The sequence below is a fragment of the Schistocerca americana genome, chromosome 5 (genome assembly GCF_021461395.2).
Source record: "Schistocerca americana isolate TAMUIC-IGC-003095 chromosome 5, iqSchAmer2.1, whole genome shotgun sequence".
Lineage (NCBI taxonomy): Eukaryota > Metazoa > Arthropoda > Insecta > Orthoptera > Acrididae > Schistocerca > Schistocerca americana.
Genome location: NC_060123.1, coordinates 145,899,285 through 145,918,335, shown reverse-complemented (window position 1 = coordinate 145,918,335; position 19,051 = coordinate 145,899,285). Strand labels below are relative to the sequence as shown.

The following is a 19,051-nucleotide window of genomic DNA, read 5'->3' as shown; positions in this document are numbered from 1 at the left end:
AGAAGCTCTTTTGCGCTGGCTCCCAGCTGGAACAGAAGCGCCGGTCAACGGCGAGCCGACCACAGGAGGGGCGACTAAGTGTTGGCGCGTGCGCACACCTCTCCGGAGGCGGCCGTCAGCGGCTGCAGACACGTCAGCGCAGTCTTACGAAGGTGTCAAGCCGCACACAGCTGACTGTTTGCACGGGGATCTGTCGCAGGCGGGACGTCGCCTTTACGGTTAGCCTGCTCTGTTCGCGGAGAGGCGCGACTGACAGCCGGGGCAGGCAGCAGCTGATAAGGCGTAACGAGCCCCCGTTGGGCAAGCGCCTTCTCAGAAGCGCAGTCTCGTCATCTTCCCGATAACAGGAAAAGGGGATCTCACGCGCCACCGTGTCGCAGCCGCGGAACCAGGAGTGGGGGAGGCGGCCGTGCGTGCGTATATAGACACCGGCTGCGCACCGTTTCGCCACATTTAAAGCCGGCGGCAACACAGAGGAGCGAAAACAGAGATGGCACACTCCAGGACGCTTCTGGCGGTGGCGGCCGCCGCGGTCGCAGCTCTGCTGGTCTGCTCCAGCGCCGCCTCGCCTTTCGACTACGGACCGTCGCCAGCTGAGTACGGCATCCTGCAGGCAAGTGGGACGTCAGAGTCCGGAGCAGTGGCCGTCAGAGCCAATGCTGACGTTGTGTAGCGGCGCCTCGCACCGCAAATGTACCAACTTTATTAATAACTGGTAACGCACTCAAGTAGTATGTTATGGGTCTCCAAGTAGGTTTGCTTTACTGGAGGTTTCTTTCCCGTTACAAACAAAATTATTTTTAAAGCGGAATTTAGCGTTTCCATTCGGTAGAGCGATTCCAGATTAGTCAAGTGCGATATTAGTTCTATCGATGTATATTAACGGGGACAGTAAAACACAAAGAATAAGCAGAACGCCAGTAGCGACTGAGCAGCGCTGCTGCACAGATGTAGCAAACGCAGGCCAAGGCGGTGCTTTAGCTCCTGCGTTCCTGTTTGTTCTTTGTGTTTTACTGTCCCCGCTAATATACTGGGTGATCAAAAAATCAGGATAAATTTGAAAACTGAATAAATCACGGAATAATGTAGATAGACAGGTACAAATTGACACACATGCTTGGAATGACATGGGGTTTTATTAGAACCAAAAAAAATACAAAAGTTCAAAAAATGTCCGACAGATGGCGCTTTATCTGATCAGAATAGCAACAATTAGCATAACAAAGTAAGACAAAGCAAAGATGATGTTCCTTACAGGAAATGCTCAATATGTCCACCATCATTCCTAAACACTAGCTGCAGCCGAGGAATAATGTTGTGAACAGCACTGTAAAGCATGTCCGGAGTTATGGTGAGGCATTGGCGTCGGATGTTGTCTTTCAGCATCCCTAGAGATGTCGGTCGATCGAGATACACTTGCGACTTCAGGGAACCCCAAACCCAATAACCGCACGGACTGAGGTCTGGGGACCTGGGAGGCCAAGCATGACGAAAGTGGCGGCTGAGCACGCGATCATCACCAAACGACGCGCGCAAGAGATCTTTCACGCGTCTAGCAATAAGGGTGGAGCGCCATCCTGCATTTTGGTTCTAATAAAACCCCATGTCATTCCAAGAATGTGTGTCAAATTTTACTTCTCTATCTATATTATTCTGTGGTTTATTAAGTTTTCAAATTTATACTGACTTTTTGATCACCCGGTACATCGATAAAACGAATACTGCACTTGACTAATCGCTCTATCGAATGGGCACATAAAATTCCGATTATACTTCAGGTTATATTTTTTCATAATTTTCGATAAATATTTCATGTTGTTCATTTGAAATTGTAGTAGAAAAATGGGTCAAATGGCTCTGAGCGCTATGGGACTTAACTTCTGAGGTCATGAGTCCCCTAGAACTTAGAACTACTTAAACCTACCTAACCTAAGGACATCACACACATCCATGCCCGAGGCAGGATTCGAACCCGCGACTGTAGCGGTTGCGCGGTTTCAGACTGTAGCGCCTAGAGCAGCTCAGCCACTCCGGCCGGCAAATTGTAGTAGAACATAATTTTACTTTCACTGTGTGAACGAGTCTTTCTACTTTTTGAGCTTTCATTATGCCCAACCTTTCTTTTCGACTATGTGAAGCAAGTATATGTGGCACAAAAGGAGTCCGAATGCACTCGGGGGTGGCGGGGTGAATGGAGTAACATGATTTCCAGTGTGAAGAAATAGCACACCAGTTGCCTTAAAGAACATCGGAATTCTTCAAAAAGACTTCCCTGAAAATGATGAACAAAAATCTAAATGACGAGACTGGTCTTTGCGGTGGGCGGTGACGTGTCAGGGGAAATGCTGACGTAATCGGCGCCCGGCGCTACCAACTGAAACTGCAACGTTTAGCTCCACCACGCAATTTTGACACTGGAACTGCTAGGTCGCTGGCGTTGGCAGAACTGAAGAAACAGGGAAGTCGGCATGAAGTGTTCCGGACAAATCCGATACGTGACGAAACCAAACGACGTACTCATCAGACACCTTTTATTGTGCCACTTACTTGCAGTTACCATTGTTAGCAAAGTGATTACCGCCAAGAGTGAAAGTGCATCGTTTTCCTTTCAGTTCTTGCTGTAAGGTGTATAAGCAGGCTGCTATCTTGTTGATGTACAGAATATCTAATAATTAATCAATACTTAAACATACAGCTCTAAAACGGGCAGTATATTTACAATATTTGTACAGGCACATAAGACCCCATTTTTTTCGGCCATATACCGATATATCGATGCTATTTTGGATACAGCAAGAGCCGATTATGGTAAACTTTTAAATATCGATATATTGTCAAAAATATCAACAGTCTTACGGCTGATGGCTGGTCGTCGAAGATGTAGTGTTATACGTCGCATCAACTTGCAGAGTGTGGTGCTGGGAACATCGAACGAACGTATAGTGTTCTGCAAAGAGCTACGCCGCGGTGGCCGAGCGGTTCTAGGCGCTACAGTCTGGAAACCACGCGGCTACTGCGGTCCCAGGTTTGAATCCTGCTTCGGGCATGGATGTGTGTGATGTCCTTAGGTTAGTTAGATTTAAGTAGTTGTAAGTCTAGGGGAGTGATGACCTCAGATGTTAAGTCTCATAGTGCTTAGAGCCATTTGAACCATTTCATGTTTACAGATACAAGAACCCATTCTGTCACAATTTTGTCCACCATAAATCGGTAACACAAATCGTGAAGTAAATTAGACAGTTGTGATTTATCAATTCGCAGTAGCACGGAAATTGCTTAACAAGCAAGTTATAAAAGTGAAAAACGCATATCATTAAAACCCACAGATTTTTCCGAATACTCTTAAAGAAAATCACAGTTTATAAAGACGAATGTCTTTAGTAACAAAAGAGAAAAAACTGATTGAGGGAGGTGACATGCCGTAATCAGCAATGTCATAAAGAAGTCCCACCTTTCACAGTCAAATTTTGGACACGAAAACAGGATGTGGTTTACGTCATCTTCCCATTCAAAAATACACTCACTACCGTTTCTACTTAGATTAAAAATTCCCTATATAAGAGCGAGCCATCTTGTGGAAGATGGTTTCCGTCAACACTGGGTGGAACGGCGTTGTCAGACTGTCGCTGAGAATGAAACGTGTCTGACAGACAGCAAACCAGATCTGCGTTTTTGACTCCCGCAGCCGCTGATACATCCGGAGGAAAACTTCCGCATTTCTCTGCCTGTCTGTCAGCCACGCAGAAATCAGGTGCCAGAGTGGTCGGCCTGTGTGTGACAGTCTTCCCGCAACTGTCAACGAGGCATCGACACCCACGCCGCCTCCTCGTTTGTCCTGTCACGAGGGATCCCACAGACCCTGCAGACGCCCTGCTAATAGGAAAATTGAGGAGCTTCAAATACGAATTGTTGGAACATGCACACTGTTGTCCAGAACAGAGAGCGCCTTCGTTCCGCTTATTCCTACCAAAAAATAGAAATGTCCGCAGGTCATTCAAGTTTTCAAGAAGTATGAATACGCAAACATCAAATACGTAACACGTTACCATGCCAATACTGTGTAGGAAAACTATTGGCATTCAAAACAGCTTCCACTGGACTCGGAATGGGTAAATACGAGGGTTGGAGCTTTAATAGTGGCAACTATTTAGTTACAGCTCGTACAAAATTGATACGCGTCTCAAAGTATTTTTGACCTTCAGAGTAGTCACCAGCATTGTGTATAACCCGTTGCCAGCGATGTAGAAGTCGTAGGATACTCTTAGCAGTGCCAGTTGTGTTGACACTTCGAGCGGCGCAATCTATTGGCCGAGGAATTTGTAGCAGTTCTGAAGCGAATACCGTGAAGTGTTTCCTTCAGTTTAGAAATCGAGTTGAAATTACGAGGGCTCAAGTCAGGGGAGTGCAGTAGGTGGTATAGCACTTAGCAGCCCCATCAGTCAAACAAATCAATCACAGCTTGCACTGTATGTGCTTTTGCTCTGCCCTGCAAAATGATGGTCAGGTCCTGGAGAAAGTGTCATCACTTCTGTCTCTAAAGTGGTCGTAGGTTGTGTTCCAAAAAAGGAACAGCACAGAGACAGATGTGATGACACTTTCTGCACGAACTGACCATTTTACCGGACAATGCTCAAGTATGTACAGTGCAAGCTGTTACTGATTTGTTGACTGATGGGGCTGCTAAGTGCTATACCACCTACTGCACTCCCCTCACTTAAGCCCTCGTGAGTTCAACTCGATTTCTAAACTGAAGGAAACATTTCACGGCATTCGCTTCAGAACTGCTACAAATTCGTCGGGCAATAGACCGCGCCGCTCCAACTGTCAACACACCTGGCACTGCTAAGAGTATTCTACCACTTCCACATCGCTGGCAACGGGTTATACACAATGCTGGTGACTACTCTGAAGGTCAATAATACTTTGAAACGCGTATCTATTTAGTACGACCTGTAAATAAATAGTTGCCACTATTAAAGTTCCAACCCTCGTACAAGTCCCATATACTTGTCAGGAAAATCTTTTACCATTCTTGCCGGCCGGAGTGGCCGAGCGGTTCTAGGCGCTACAGTCTGGAACCGCGTGACTACTACGGTCGCAGGATCGAATCCTGCCTCGGGCATGGATGTGTGTGATGTCCTTAGGTTAGTTAGGTTTAAGTAGTTCTAAGTTATAGGGGACTGATGACCTCAGATGTTACGTCCTATGTTGCTCAGAGCCATTTGGACCATTTTACCACGACTGTTACTTGCATCGTGTTGAGTTCATAGCATGTGCGCCATTCGTATCAGATACAAAAGCGCAACCCGCAGCATTAGGCAGCATCTGCATTTATGTTCCAGCATGCATCTCTCGCAGTGTTTTCATATTTTTGTCCAACCTTGTCAAACGAGTTTGGCCACAGTTTATCTCAGCCAATCAGAGGAGAGGGCGTTCCTGCGTTCTGGAGCCGGGAGAATGACAAAAATGGCTAAAGTTATAAAATTATAAAGAATGTAGCAACCAGTCGCGGCAACGTAATTTATTTTTCTTCCAAATCGATTTCGACTGATATCAGCCATCATCGGTGCATTTTTCTAACCGATACATGCCATAAGTAGAAGTCAAATGGCTGAAGTATCAGGAGAGTAAGGGTGTGTCTGCAGTGGTTCTAAAAATTTCGTTAGCAATTTTCAATAATGCGTTTCATCAACAGTGTAGCACCGGGCACTATAAAGCAAACACAAATATTAATTTACGATATGAACTGTTCTTCTGGGAGCTTATTCAGCTGAAGAGAAAACTACCTCTCTTTGTACACGTCGTAGCATCATGTGGCGTGATATGCTGATTTCGTTTAGAGACACTAGTTCAAAAATAAGGGAAGCACAATGTAATATATTATTGAGCATAATTATTATTATTGAATAGTGTGAGAACTTTTGACTGTTGGTAAACCAACTTTGTCGTGATTTATCATCGGAAGGTCATTGGCTCGTTATAGATACTGACTCTTAATGAGAGTGATTGGTATGAATGAAGAATAAAGGAAAAGACGACATAATTAATGTAGGTAAGGCAGTGCGTCTCGGCGCGTTACGTCGCGAGGAACAGCCGAAGGCGCTAACGCAGCGGCAAGGTTGCGCCGTTGTCTTCCGTCGGTGTCTCGGCCATTAGCCGGCGGTTGGTAACATCCTCGTTAAATGTGACTCACTTGTTTTTCCTGCAGTCATCTGCACTACATAAACTGTCGTTAGCTGATTAGGCAAATCTAATGAAGGCAGGTAGGGTTACAGAGTGCTACTCAGAAGAGCAAACGTTTGTAACGATTTTGTCGCGATGTTCTGCGTTCGTGAATGGGTGCTCAGATGAAAATGATCGTATAAACAGCCCACACGGTGTGTCGATCAATAGCAGCAGCGCCTGTAGGCTTTCGTGATCATTGTCACTGAACGTAAAATCTTCTGGTTGTACCTTCTGCATCGACATCTCCGCGAGCCACATTGCTACGAGGGCTGTCCAGAAAGTGTTTTGGTCTACCGCGGCACTGGAAGGGTTACAGCCGCCATCTTGATGCCATAACGTTCCTACACTCAGTACACATGCAGCGGCGGTAGCGTGAGGTCTCCATCTCCGTCAGTTTGCCTTCTATGACGTGTTAAAATGTGAGCTGCAATAGAAAATCTCGCGTTCTGTGATTAGATTTTTGTTGCCGTAAAACTTCAAACCAATTGTAATTTCTCAAACACTGACAAAAGTTAAGGCGGGCGATACAATACGAGAGTCGGGGAAAACTTAGCGGGAAAATTCTGTTTTTCACATCAACGTACGTACCACACACGGCCAATCGTACCCCGGTAGCTCCCACGGGATTTTTGATGGGAGGTATTTGATCATCCACTATACAGCCCAGATTTGGCGCCTAGCAACTATCACCTTTTCACGACAAAGAAGACATGGCTGGGTGCACAACGCTTTGATACTGACGCTGAACTGTGTGCCGGTATAAACCAGTTGGTATTGAAATGGCAGGCACAAAATTTCTTCAGAAACGGTATAGAAAAACTTGTGCCACATTATGATAAGTGCCTCAAATTGAATGGTAATTATGTAGAAAGTAGCTTAGGAGTGAACCCTTAAAATGTATATGGTGACTTTTCCACATTGTTAATTTTTTTATTTCAAAGACTCTGTTACTCTCCAGATAGCCGCCGTAAATCGTGGTTAAATGGTGGCGTCCGACTTGGAGAGCGCCCGTTCGATTCTCACACTTGCCGGACGTATCAGCTTTTACAGTACTACAGTAGGGCGTATTTGAATCCACACGCGTCTGCACTTGATCCGTCCACTACTCATAACATCTCTGCCTGACGCTACCCGCCAGGTAGCTTTGGAGCTCCGCCACTTACTGCCTTCGGGTGGAACACGAGAACACACCGGAAGTAAACTGCTCGTTCACTACCACTGATTTCATCGAGTGTAATGAAACTTTTCACGTTTTAAGGGGACAGTTCAAAGTGGAAAAACAGTAACGTGAGAATTCATTTTTTTTAAAAATACGATATGTCATTAAGTGCATCTTCTACATCTTAATTTCGTCTCTAAGAAATATTTTATGAACTGCAAGTTTGTTTTCATCAGAAAGGTCTGCTCCACGACCGTATTAATGAGATCCAAGATAGGAGAAAGGGCGGCATCGGTCGTAAATTTTTAATCTGTGTACTGCAGATCGATTTCAACTATTATGTATTATGTAGCTGTGTTCAGCAGAATTATATCAAAGTCACCTTATGACTCATCGTAAATAAAATCGCACACGGTACTAGAATGAATTACAGGTAACCTATTGGTATTGTATGAACTGCATGTCGACCGATACAGACCGTTATTTTCGTATTCTGTGTGCTGTGTCATGTAGGGCGGAAAGCCCGGAGGAGGTTTTTATTTTTATTTATTTTTATTTTTTTTACAGTCGTTTGATTGAAAAGCCGACTTTCCGGCAGCTTGAATGGTTGGCATTCTCAAAGAATTAAAGAATTATTATTTTATTACTATCCACTGCTTGTGATGGAGTATGATTATCATTTAAACACGAAATCAAACATTCGTCATCCGAAGAACCGAAACGTGGCGCCTCCAGGCAACATATCAAGCAATTTGCCAGTTTCGATTTCTTCTAATGATCATCAGGCACAAGAAGGCTTTTTTTTCAGTTGCAGTCTCTGTATGTTCCAATTCGCTCTTGTGTATGTATTCACATTGATGCTGTAATGGCAAAAACTTCATTTTCTCGTTGATTACTAATAAAAATCGAAACGCATAGCTATAATAAGTACTCCAAAGGATCTGACGGTGTGCGACATGGCTTTCGATACATAAGCTGTGGAGGACCAACTGATGAAAAGATTACCTAACGCACTACGAGTGATTAACACTGCAAGATCACAGGTTAATGTAGGCGCGAGATACGTCATTGCAAATGTGCAATGATGGTACAGCAATAACTGTTATAAACGCCAGACAGTTGGATTCAAGCATGCAAACGCGCATCCATTGCGTTGTACAGGTGCCGGATGTCAGTTTGTGGACTGGACTTCCATGCATGTTGCACTTGGTCGGTCAATACAGGGATGGTCAACTCTGTTTGACGTCCGGTATGTCCCATACGTGCTCGACTGGAGACAGATCTAATGATCGAGCAGGCCGAGGCGACATGTCGACATTCTGCAGAGCATGTTGAGTTACAACAGCGGTATGTGGACGAGCGTTGTCCTGTTGGAAAACACACCCTGGGATGCTGTTCATAAATGGCAGCACAAGAAGTCGCTTCACTAGAGTGACGTGAAGTTTTGCACTGAGGGTGCGTGGGATAATCACGAGGGTGCTTTCGCTGTCATGCACTCAGACCATAACTCCAGGCGCAGGTCCGGCGTGTCCAGCACGCACAAAAAATGGTTCAAATGGCTCTGACCACCATGGGACTTAACATCTGAGGTCATCAGTCCCCTATAACTTAGAACTACTTAAACCTAACTAACCCAAGGACATCACACACACCCATGCCCGAGGCAGGATTCGAACCTGCAACCGTAGCGGTCGCTCGGTTCCAGACTGAAGCGCCTAGAAACACTCGGCCACACCGGCCGGCCCAGCACGCACACAGGTTGGTTGCAGGCCCCCAACTGGCATCATTTAACCAAAACACGGCCATCGCTGGCACAGAGGCGGAAACAGTTATTACCAGAAAACACAACAGACCCCCACGCTGCCCTCCAATGAGCTCTCACTTGACACCACTGAAGTCGCAAATGGCGTTGCTTTGAGGTCGGAGGAATGCAGGCTAGAAGGGAACTGTCTCGAAACTATCTTTGAAGTAACCGTTTTGTAACGGTTCGTCGTGTCACTGCGGTGCCAGCTGCTGCAGATGCACTACGAAGCACCATAGGCATACGCCGAACACGATGGTCTCCCCTCTCGGTAGAGCCACGTGGCCATCCGAAGCCTTGTCTTGATGCGGCCACACCTTCCCGTGACCACCGTTGCCAGCAGTCATGCACAGTGGCTACATTCCTGCCAAGTATTTCTGCAGTATCGCAGAAGGGCATCCAGCTTCTCGTAGCCACGACCTCGCTCAAACTCAGTGAGGTGTCATTCGGGGCCTCAAAGGTATTCTTGAATAACGTCAACGCACCACTCCCAAAGGTAACTAACACCCACAATCGTTACAGCGTGTGGGTAAAGCATAGAGTAAATATCTCTGGAGTGAGCATTCACATGCACAGGACAGATTTTGTGTTGTCACCATACATTGCCGGCCCGGTCACGTGATCTCGGGACGTCGTGTGTTTATCCGTATAGCGCCCTGTATATTTAGAATGGCACTACATCCCTAGTACAGACGGATTCTTTTCGTACGTGTCGTGGATTATTTATAAATGTTGCGCAGACGTTTTAACAGTATCCATTTGATACCGGGAATAAACCAGCTACGTAACTTCTAAGGGCAAGTGATATTACATCCTGCTTCTTTGCGATAGGTCTCACACTTCAGATGCACTCGATTTTTGGTAGTTTTCGGTGTGATAGGGCACTTTATAGTATTACAGAGCCTGACGTACATTTTTTCAGTCTTGCAAAACGACTTGACAGTACGGTAGTACTTTTGCAAGTGTCCGAAAAACACCGAATTTGCCACACATTAGCGATTATATCCCTGCTAATTCGTCCTTTTTTCTGCTATTTCTGCGTATTTATTTTCTCGTTTTTGCGACCTAAAGCACAATTTATCTTACTGGTGACACTTTGAAGTATTTATTTAACGCATTGTACGTACTTGCTCCCAGTTTATTAAATAAAGAGTAGACTGAGTAATCTATAAACATAATCGACAAGTCACTGATAAATGCATGGAGGACAGTATTTGCTGAAACAACTAAGCATTCCCTTTCCTGTTCCACTAGCAAATTAACAAGAGGAAGCGATTGTTTGTAAGCTTTTGTACGAACGTAATATCTATTATATTGTCATAAAATCGTAGAAAAGTAGCTCTACAGAAACAAGCCTTAATTATAATGCGTCTCGAAATTTTTAAACATATACAGTGTCTCTTACTAATATGATAACTATAATTAGAGCTACATGGTAAGTACCCATGAAAAGTTACTATCCCTCCATTCACATATTTTACTTTGCATCCGTAGCAACAACAGTAATTCACCATCGCTATTACACTATCAACAAACGGTGAAACACAACAAAAACTCTTGATATTATAAACCCCAAAAGCTGCAGAAACCACACACGCACCGCGAAGTCCCGAAAACACGTGACAGTCCTGGTTTAATGTTGACAACATGCGCAGAACACAATGCTCATTCCAGAGATACACTCAGTCGCAAAAGTATTCGGACAGCACATAACGGCGCATAATTTTGCAGTTTGCCGCATGAACAAATACAGAAATTGCACTTTGTAATGTATTTGGGACTCTGGGTACGATGTCGCAACGTGAAACACGCGCCAAATACGAATAATTGTTGTTGGACATGTGTCTGTTACGTAATATTTCCTAAAAACGGCATGGGAAGGTGCAACAAAAGTATTCGGACAAAGGCGGACACCATGAGAGAATAGTTCATTCCGAGACGCACAGAGGGTGAAGCGACCGCAGTGTGTCCGACATTTCCGCGAGACGATAGCGATGATTAGTAAACACGTATCGCGAGCCTGTGCAGGTCGACGATGGGACGCAGAGGGAAGTGTTCTACGTTCGAGCGAAGGCAACTTGTCGTTTATCATCACGCGAAGGGGAAAACCTGGAGGGAAATTGCCGCAATAGTGAACATGAAGAAAAGTACAGTTCACGACATTATTAAACGGTTCGAGAAAGAAGACCGATTGGAATTCCGTTACAGTACAGGAAGGCCACGGACATTTTCACAGAGAGATGAGCGTGTGATTGTGCGAAAGGTACAACAGAATCCGAAAATATCTGCCACACGAATTGCATGTGAGGTGGAGGGAGACATTCGTGTAAAAGTTCATCCCGAAACCGTGCGGAGAGTACTACGACGATCGTAGCACCATGGTCGAGTGGCACGGCGAAAGCCATTCATAAATACAGTGAACCAGAAGAAACGTATACAGTTTGCGAGGTAATACGCCGAATACGATCAGGCTTGGTGGAATCGGGTGATATTTTGCGACGAATGAAATTTACATTATGGTAAAGCGACGGAAAGGCAAACGCGTGGCGAAAGCCCAATGAAGAGCTGAATCCCAGGAACCTCAAACCAACAGTAAAGTTTGGAGGTGGGAACATCATGGTGTGGGGATGCATGTCCGGCAATGGTGTGGGTGATTTTGTGTTCATTGATGATACGATGAACAAGGAAGCGTATTTCAATATACTGCGAGGACATTTGAAGCAGAGTGCACGACATCTAGGTCTTGCGAACAACTTTCATTTTTATCAGGATAATGATCCCAAGCATACCGCGCATATTGTACAAATATGGTTGCTCTTCAATTGCCCGAAAGTATTGCACCCCCCTCCCCAATCACCAGACCTTAACCCAATCGAACATTTGTGGGATAAATTGAAACGGACCCTCCGTGCGGACGACATCTATACGAAGGAGACCTTGAAAGAGAAACTGCGCCAAGAATGGGCAAATGTAGGCCCATATTTCACGAAAAAACTCGTGGAAAATATGCCTAGTAGATTGGAGGAGGTATTGAAAATGAAAGGTGGACCCACAAGGTATTGACATTTTCGTCGTACAACTTATGAACATTTATTGGACAGTGTCCGAATACTTTTGTAGCAGCAGGATGTGCAGGATGTTTCATTTTTGTTGTTAATTTTTCTGTTATTTATATTTTGGAAACGAAATAATACAATAATTCTTTTGTAATTAATGTTGTTACGCATATATATTGCTAATAAATATATTTGAGTGTCATAGTCAGTGTTTCTCGAGTACTTATTGTGAAACTTCCCACTGTCCGAATATTTTTGCGACTGAGTGTATTTACTCTATGGGGTAAAGCAGACCTGATATGCATCGTCATAGGGGCGCTACTAGCGCGAAAGTTACGCGTCCCCTACCAACTTCCGTTCATGTCGCACAACACCCTCTTGGTTTGTTTCTGTCAGTATCTACAGATTATACTAACATTGCTAACTTATTCCATAAAAGCAACGGACCACCTTGAAATCCAAAAGGATTGCAACCAGTAACTATAAACAGGAAAGAAGGCGAGAGAATGAAAACCGAGTGAAGGAGAACGGTGACACGCTAGCCAGACGTGCGGTAGGAGCTGATCCGAGAGGCGGCCCAGAACTTGACCTCTCCGAGTTGGCCTTTTTCGGACAGGGAACCTCGGCGGCCTCTGGTCAAACACAGTGCAGTGACCCCGAGGCGACATCGTCAAGGAACCGGTTGCAGGCGCCCTGTTTTCGCCGACTGCAGCTGACTTTCGTTGCGTCATACATCCTCTCGTTATGAATGGCTCTGCCGTTACACGTTCCACTCATATCCGATTAGCGTTAGCGTCATCAAGGGAGCGGGACAACGGATTAGTTCTCCTCGACAAACCATACTTCACTTTGTAGACTAATACGGATAAAAATGATAAAATAGCGAATGGTTTATGCCAGGATCAGATAGAAACTCTACATCGTATTTACTTTCATCGCTAGAGATGTATGTGACCGATATCTGTTGCTCCACGCCGGCCGAAGTCGCCGTGCGGTTAAAGGCGCTGCAGTCTGGAACCGCAAGAACGCTACGGTCGCAGGTTCGAATCCTGCCTCGGGCATGGATGTTTGTGATGTCCTTAGGTTAGTTAGGTTTAACTAGTTCTAAGTTATAGGGGACTAATGACCTCAGCAGTTGAGTCCCATAGTGCTCAGAGCCATTTGAACCATTTTTCTTTTTTTTGTTGCTCCACGAACAGTTAAGTCTGTTGAGGCTGAGCATCGAAAATAGCGGACTGAAGACAGTAAGCATGTGAAATCTGTTTGTTCGATTCCTTGGTTGCTGACAACGATATAATCTCGATTAACAATGCATTAGACGCATTTCGCGTTTGCTTCATTGTGAGAAATTTCCAGTGGCGTCAGATATGTTTACATTTAATCCTAATAATTTTATTTAGAACTGTAAAAACGCGCTCTCTCTCGGATTACACATAGCTGACCAATTCATTTAGCTTGTTTTGTGTTTGTACATACGTTAAATTTTGTTTCCTCTTGATACTGTTTTCGGTAGTTTATTTTTTGATGCAAAATAAACTATAATTTGTTGCACTGTGCAAGCTATTGCTAAAAAAATTTATCACCATTCTAATCAGGCAACTCCGCATTAGCTACGACGTCTTATAAATAATTTTGCCCTTTCCTGCTCTAGCTTGTAGAATCTGTGGTTTCTGGCAGAACAAAGTATTTCATTTATTTTTTCGGAAGTTATGTGATGACCTCGACGCTCAACAGCGAACACACACACACACACACAGTATCAATTAATGTTAGGCCTCACTAGAATATTCCCAGTCGTAAAATTTCGAGGCAAATAAGCTTTCTACATTATGTTTTATTGCGATAACGTTATCGAAATCCAAAGTTTCTTATTATTTTATTAACAGAAATATATGTAGTTTGTGACTTGGTCCTTAGCAAGGACCATTGGGTAAAGGTGTGAAATTATGGCGTTTCTGTCCAGAGGTTATCCTTACGTTGACGCTTCCAGTCCGTCTGTAACAAAGCCCAGTTCCAGCTTTTGTCGACAGATGGCTGTAAACAGTCCACTTGCTTGTTAACAAACCAGTGTACGGCCTGCCAACAGGATTGGATTCCATACACAAATTTCTGTGGCCATATCACTGACGTGTTTCAATGCCTGTATTTTGCACGTCGGTACAAACTTGTTTCGCGTTATGCCGTAAGGTATCTTTTCCAATCGGTAACGTTCTCATACTGACAGATACAGTGAAATGTAAAAGAGTAAATGTCGAAACTTTCTGAGATAACTTCAAGATTATGTGAACAAGGAAAACGATTTGCCCATCGTCTTTTTTAAATTTTCTAGTAAAATGTATTCTAGTTATTTCATCGTTGCAACCAGAGAAATATTTACAAAAGCTACACCTTTTGTATTCAAATGATTCGTGGCTGCACAGTTGAATGCTCTTGTCAATAATATCGACGGTTCAAGATAACTCCAGTTGAGGATACAGTTTTTTGTTTATCTTCTATTTTCTTATTCGGATTTTAAATTCACATAAATATTATTTTATTGTTTTCAGTCTTGCGTAAAGAATCAATGATGCAGAATATTACTGTAGCCAGACTTTTTAACGAAATAAATGAAATCAACGGTAAATTGCATCAGTTGTACCCAAAACGCAGCTTTATGTCAGTATTATAAAATTATATTTGATTTCGATAATAAACGAATGAAGTAACGCCATTTTCTGAAGCAGCGGCGCAGGGTCGGCGTGGTTACTGATGGATTTGGCACAGTCAGTTTAAGGGGTGGCCGAATGCCTTCCTATCGCCACCTCGTTACCCCCAGGGACGGAATACGTGTTCCCCTACTGTCTGCACCGAGTGAGGTGGCGCAGTGGTTAGCACACTGGACTCGCACTCGGGAGGACGACGGTTCAAACCCGCGTCCGGCCATTCAGATTTAGGTTTTCCGTGATTTTCCTAAATCGCTCCCGGGAAATGCTGGGTAGGTTCCTTTGAAAGGGCACGGCTGGTTTCCTTCCCCATCCTTCACACAATCCGAGCTTTTTCTCCGTCTCTAATGACCTCGACGTCGACGGAACGTTAAACCCTATCTTCCTTCCTTCCTTTCAACTGTCTGCTTGTAGTGTCATTTATGTGAAATTGAGGTAAGGTTACCTAAATGTTTGCAAATCGTTAAACTCAGCTGGTACTTGGATACTAGCCCAGTATTTACCTTGTAGGATGTGGGAAACCGCCTATAAACCACATCCAGGCTGGCCTTTGTCGTTAATCCGCCAAGTGAATTCGATCTGCGTCCGCTGCACCTCGCCGTCCAGGAAGCCGCAGTTTATCACGCACGGCTTTCCGGGCAGGTGAAACTTGTGACACCAACAACTTGAAAAAATTAGGGCAGTTCAACTGTGTTTCTAAGATGAGTAGGCAAAGCAGATCTGACCCTTCTCCGACTGCTGGACTAGAGCGTAATGGTTCTAAACACTACTAATAATGCCCCGGGCGGAGAGGTGCTAAAGTTAGCCCCCATTAACACATTTGGCGGCCTTAAAGTTCGAGGACCATCGAGAGACTACATTCAGTCGATGTAGCTGAGGCCATCTACCGTCACAGTTGTGACTCTGGCCGCGGCCTCAACAGGAAGGCGATAAATGCTATACGTCATTCTGAATCCTTAGATGGATATAGTGACAAACTCCGACGTCATAAGTATTGTGAGAACTCTGTGTTGACTCCTCGTAAATAAACAGCAGAAACTTGTTGAAGCTTTCATGGCCGCTTCTTGACAGTCTGCCTGTTGGCTTCTGTCGCTGGTTGTTCAGCAGACTTTTTTTTGGTGATTTTTCTGACGTTTCACCGGCACGAGTGACTGACACCGTCAGAGCTTCAACCTCCACTGCTGGTGGTGGACTGGACCTCACGGGGAGTGAGGCTCTGACAATGCCAGCCACTCGTGCTGGCGAAACGTCAGAAAAATCACCAAACAAAAGTCTGCTGAAGAACCCGCGGCAGAAGCCAACAGGCAGTTTGTCAAATAAACAGAACTCTGCAATGCGCAAGAACAGCCAACTGAAGTCCAATAACGAAGTATGAATGCCCCATATTGATTTTTTCTGTGTAATTTTATCCATGCTGGATGTCGTTGAATTCCGTGATTGTTATTCAGTAACTGATTGTTCAAGGAGAGCGCAACCAGCTCTCTTTTATATTCTTTCTTCGGTTTTATTTTTTGAGTAACTTGTTTTCGGCAACACGGATCAACTTCAGGTCGCTGTTGATGCGGTATCTGGGGCCGATATTAACAAGTAGCATAGAAAAATAATACATGCCGGCTTACGGGCAGTACATGTTACTTATTCCTAAATAACACACAGGAATAAATGTTCATTACTGAAAATTAAACTTAATTTGAAAATTAAATCCTGTTTTCAAGTAAGTTACATGTAGAGCAACTGTCATCTTACACTGTCTGCAATGTACTCATGACATTTGAATAAGAGTTAGGGGGCGGCCGCTATGGCCGAGCGGTTCTAGTTGCTTTAGTCCGGAACCGCGCTGCTGCTGCGGTCCCAAGTTCGATTCCTGCCTCGGGCATGGCTGTGTGTGATGTCCTTAGGTTAGTTAGGTTTAAGTTGTTCTAAGTCTAGGGGACTGATGACCTCAGATTTTAAGTGCCATAGTGCCGAGAGCCATTTTTTGAGAGTTAATTATTAAGCTATTCTATCAAATATTGATCCTATAAGAAACTTCAAAAGAAATGTCTAAACAAATTCGAGTGAATGTTGCTAAAGTAACCATAATACTGTAGTATTTACTAAAATTATTAATTTTAATAAACAAAATTTGCAGCTTGTCATTTTCACGTGACTAGTTCCTAGAATAAGTATAACTTTAGAAACTTTCGAGAAGTCGAGAGAGAGTGATGTGTTTATGAGTTGGTCTTTGAGGGCAGAGAATAGAGTTCCGTTTCAGAGAGCTGTATATTCATTTATTGTTGTTCTAGTTATATTTGGTAGTTTTCCTGAATAGTTAATTTTTTGGACAGCTGTAGCTGAACTTGAGAACTGTCAAGTCGGTGTTAATGTCTGTTGGGCTGCGTTGGTATCTATTCGAGTAAAACTGCAAAATCCAAAAAGATATAGTCGAAAGAAAAGAAATCATCAACCAAGACACATCTCTCTGCAACAGAACTCTATTCTCTATCCTCAAGGGGCTATCGGGTAAGACCAACCTGTGTAAACGCGTGCGCGCACACACTCAACCACTTACACACACAAACAAACACACACACACACACACACACACATACATAACTAACTAAATAAGTAAATTAAAAAAAAAGGAAGCCACAAACCTTCGCCTACTTACACACACACACGCACACACACACACACACACACACACACGCATGGGCGCGCGCGCGCACACACAAAGATTCAAAATTCCTGCCCAGAACACATTCAAATGTTCAGCTGCCCGCTATCTTTTTCATACTCTACAAACAGTAACAGTAACAGTGAAAGTTTAAATAGTGCGGTTTTTGATAGTCAAGGTATTCAGGAAGCCAGAAAAAGTGAAACGTATTGCATACACACACACACGCACACACACACACACACACACACACACACACAGTATCAATTAATGTTAGGCCTCACTAGAATATTCCCAGTCGTAAAATTTCGAGGCAAATAAGCTTTCTACATTATGTTTTATATGGCTGAGGATGAAAAACTGTGAAAGACAAGCAACTGCAAAACCACAGTGTGTGGTAAAAAATTCTACTCACAAAACATGTCTATTTCTCAAATATGATAAAACGTTCTTAAAAATTCGAATTCCTATATGTGAAAGCAGTAAAGAGCATTTCTCCACTAACGTTGCTGAAACTACAGCGAAACATGCTTGGATAATAGAAGAAAAGAAAAGAACATGTGTTGCTCAAGGCGGACCCTTTCTAAAACCAAATTTATTTGTAAGCAAAGATGGACAGATGAGCTAAAAACTTCAAGTTGATTACAATAGTCTTGTTTTTTATTTAGCTTACTGGATCCATGGAAAGAGCTTTGTGCTGCAGAAACTTTATTTCATATTTCCGGCCATAGGTTCCGTATTGCAAAATGTTCTGTCTCATCCTCCGAACTCTGCCTCCGCAGCTTCTGGTCGAGTGGGTAACATTTCTGCCTCTGGATCACGGGGTTTCCAGGTTTGCTTCTCGGCCTGGCTGGGGATTTTCTCTGCCCGGGGACTGGATGTTTGAGTTGTCCTCATCATTTCATCATCATTCGTGATCGTGGCGAGATTGGACTGTGTAAAGATTGCGAGTTTGTATGGGCGTTGATAACCACGCAGTTGAGCGCCCACAAACCAAAGATCATCATTATTTTTCCAAAGCTGTTTCACAGAGGAAGACTGCACTGTAGTTCCTTCTCTAGATTGTCGTACAGATGACAAAATGGTAAATATCGAAATAGATGACAGAGGGATAGAAAAACAATTAAAATCGCTCAAAAGAGGAAAGGCCGCTGGATCTGATGGGACACCAGTTCCCTTTTACACAGAGTACGAGAAGGAACTTGCTCCCCTTCTTGCAGCGGTGTACCGTAGGTCTCTAGAACAGCGTAGCGTTCCAAAGGATTGGAAAAGGGCACAAGTCATCTCCGTTTTCAAGAAGAAACGCCGAACAGATGTGCAGAACTATAGACCTATATGTCTAACGTCGATCAGTTGTAGAATTTTGGAACACGTATTATGTTCGAGTATAATGACGTTTCTGGGGACTAGAAATTTACTCTGTAGGAATCAGCATGGGTTTCGAAAAAGACG

General features: G+C 44.0%; 1 protein-coding gene across 1 annotated transcript in view; it reads left to right on the top strand.

Moving 5' to 3' along the window:
• Nucleotides 1–258: 258 nt before the first annotated feature.
• Nucleotides 259–19,051, top strand: part of LOC124615698 (probable salivary secreted peptide) — a 38,033-nt gene continuing 19,240 nt past the window's right edge. Inside the window, exon 1 of the mRNA XM_047143736.1 lies at nt 259–613. Within this exon, the coding sequence (XP_046999692.1) occupies nt 491–613 (123 nt within the window). The 5' untranslated portion in view covers nt 259–490. The remainder of the gene's footprint in view (nt 614–19,051) is intronic.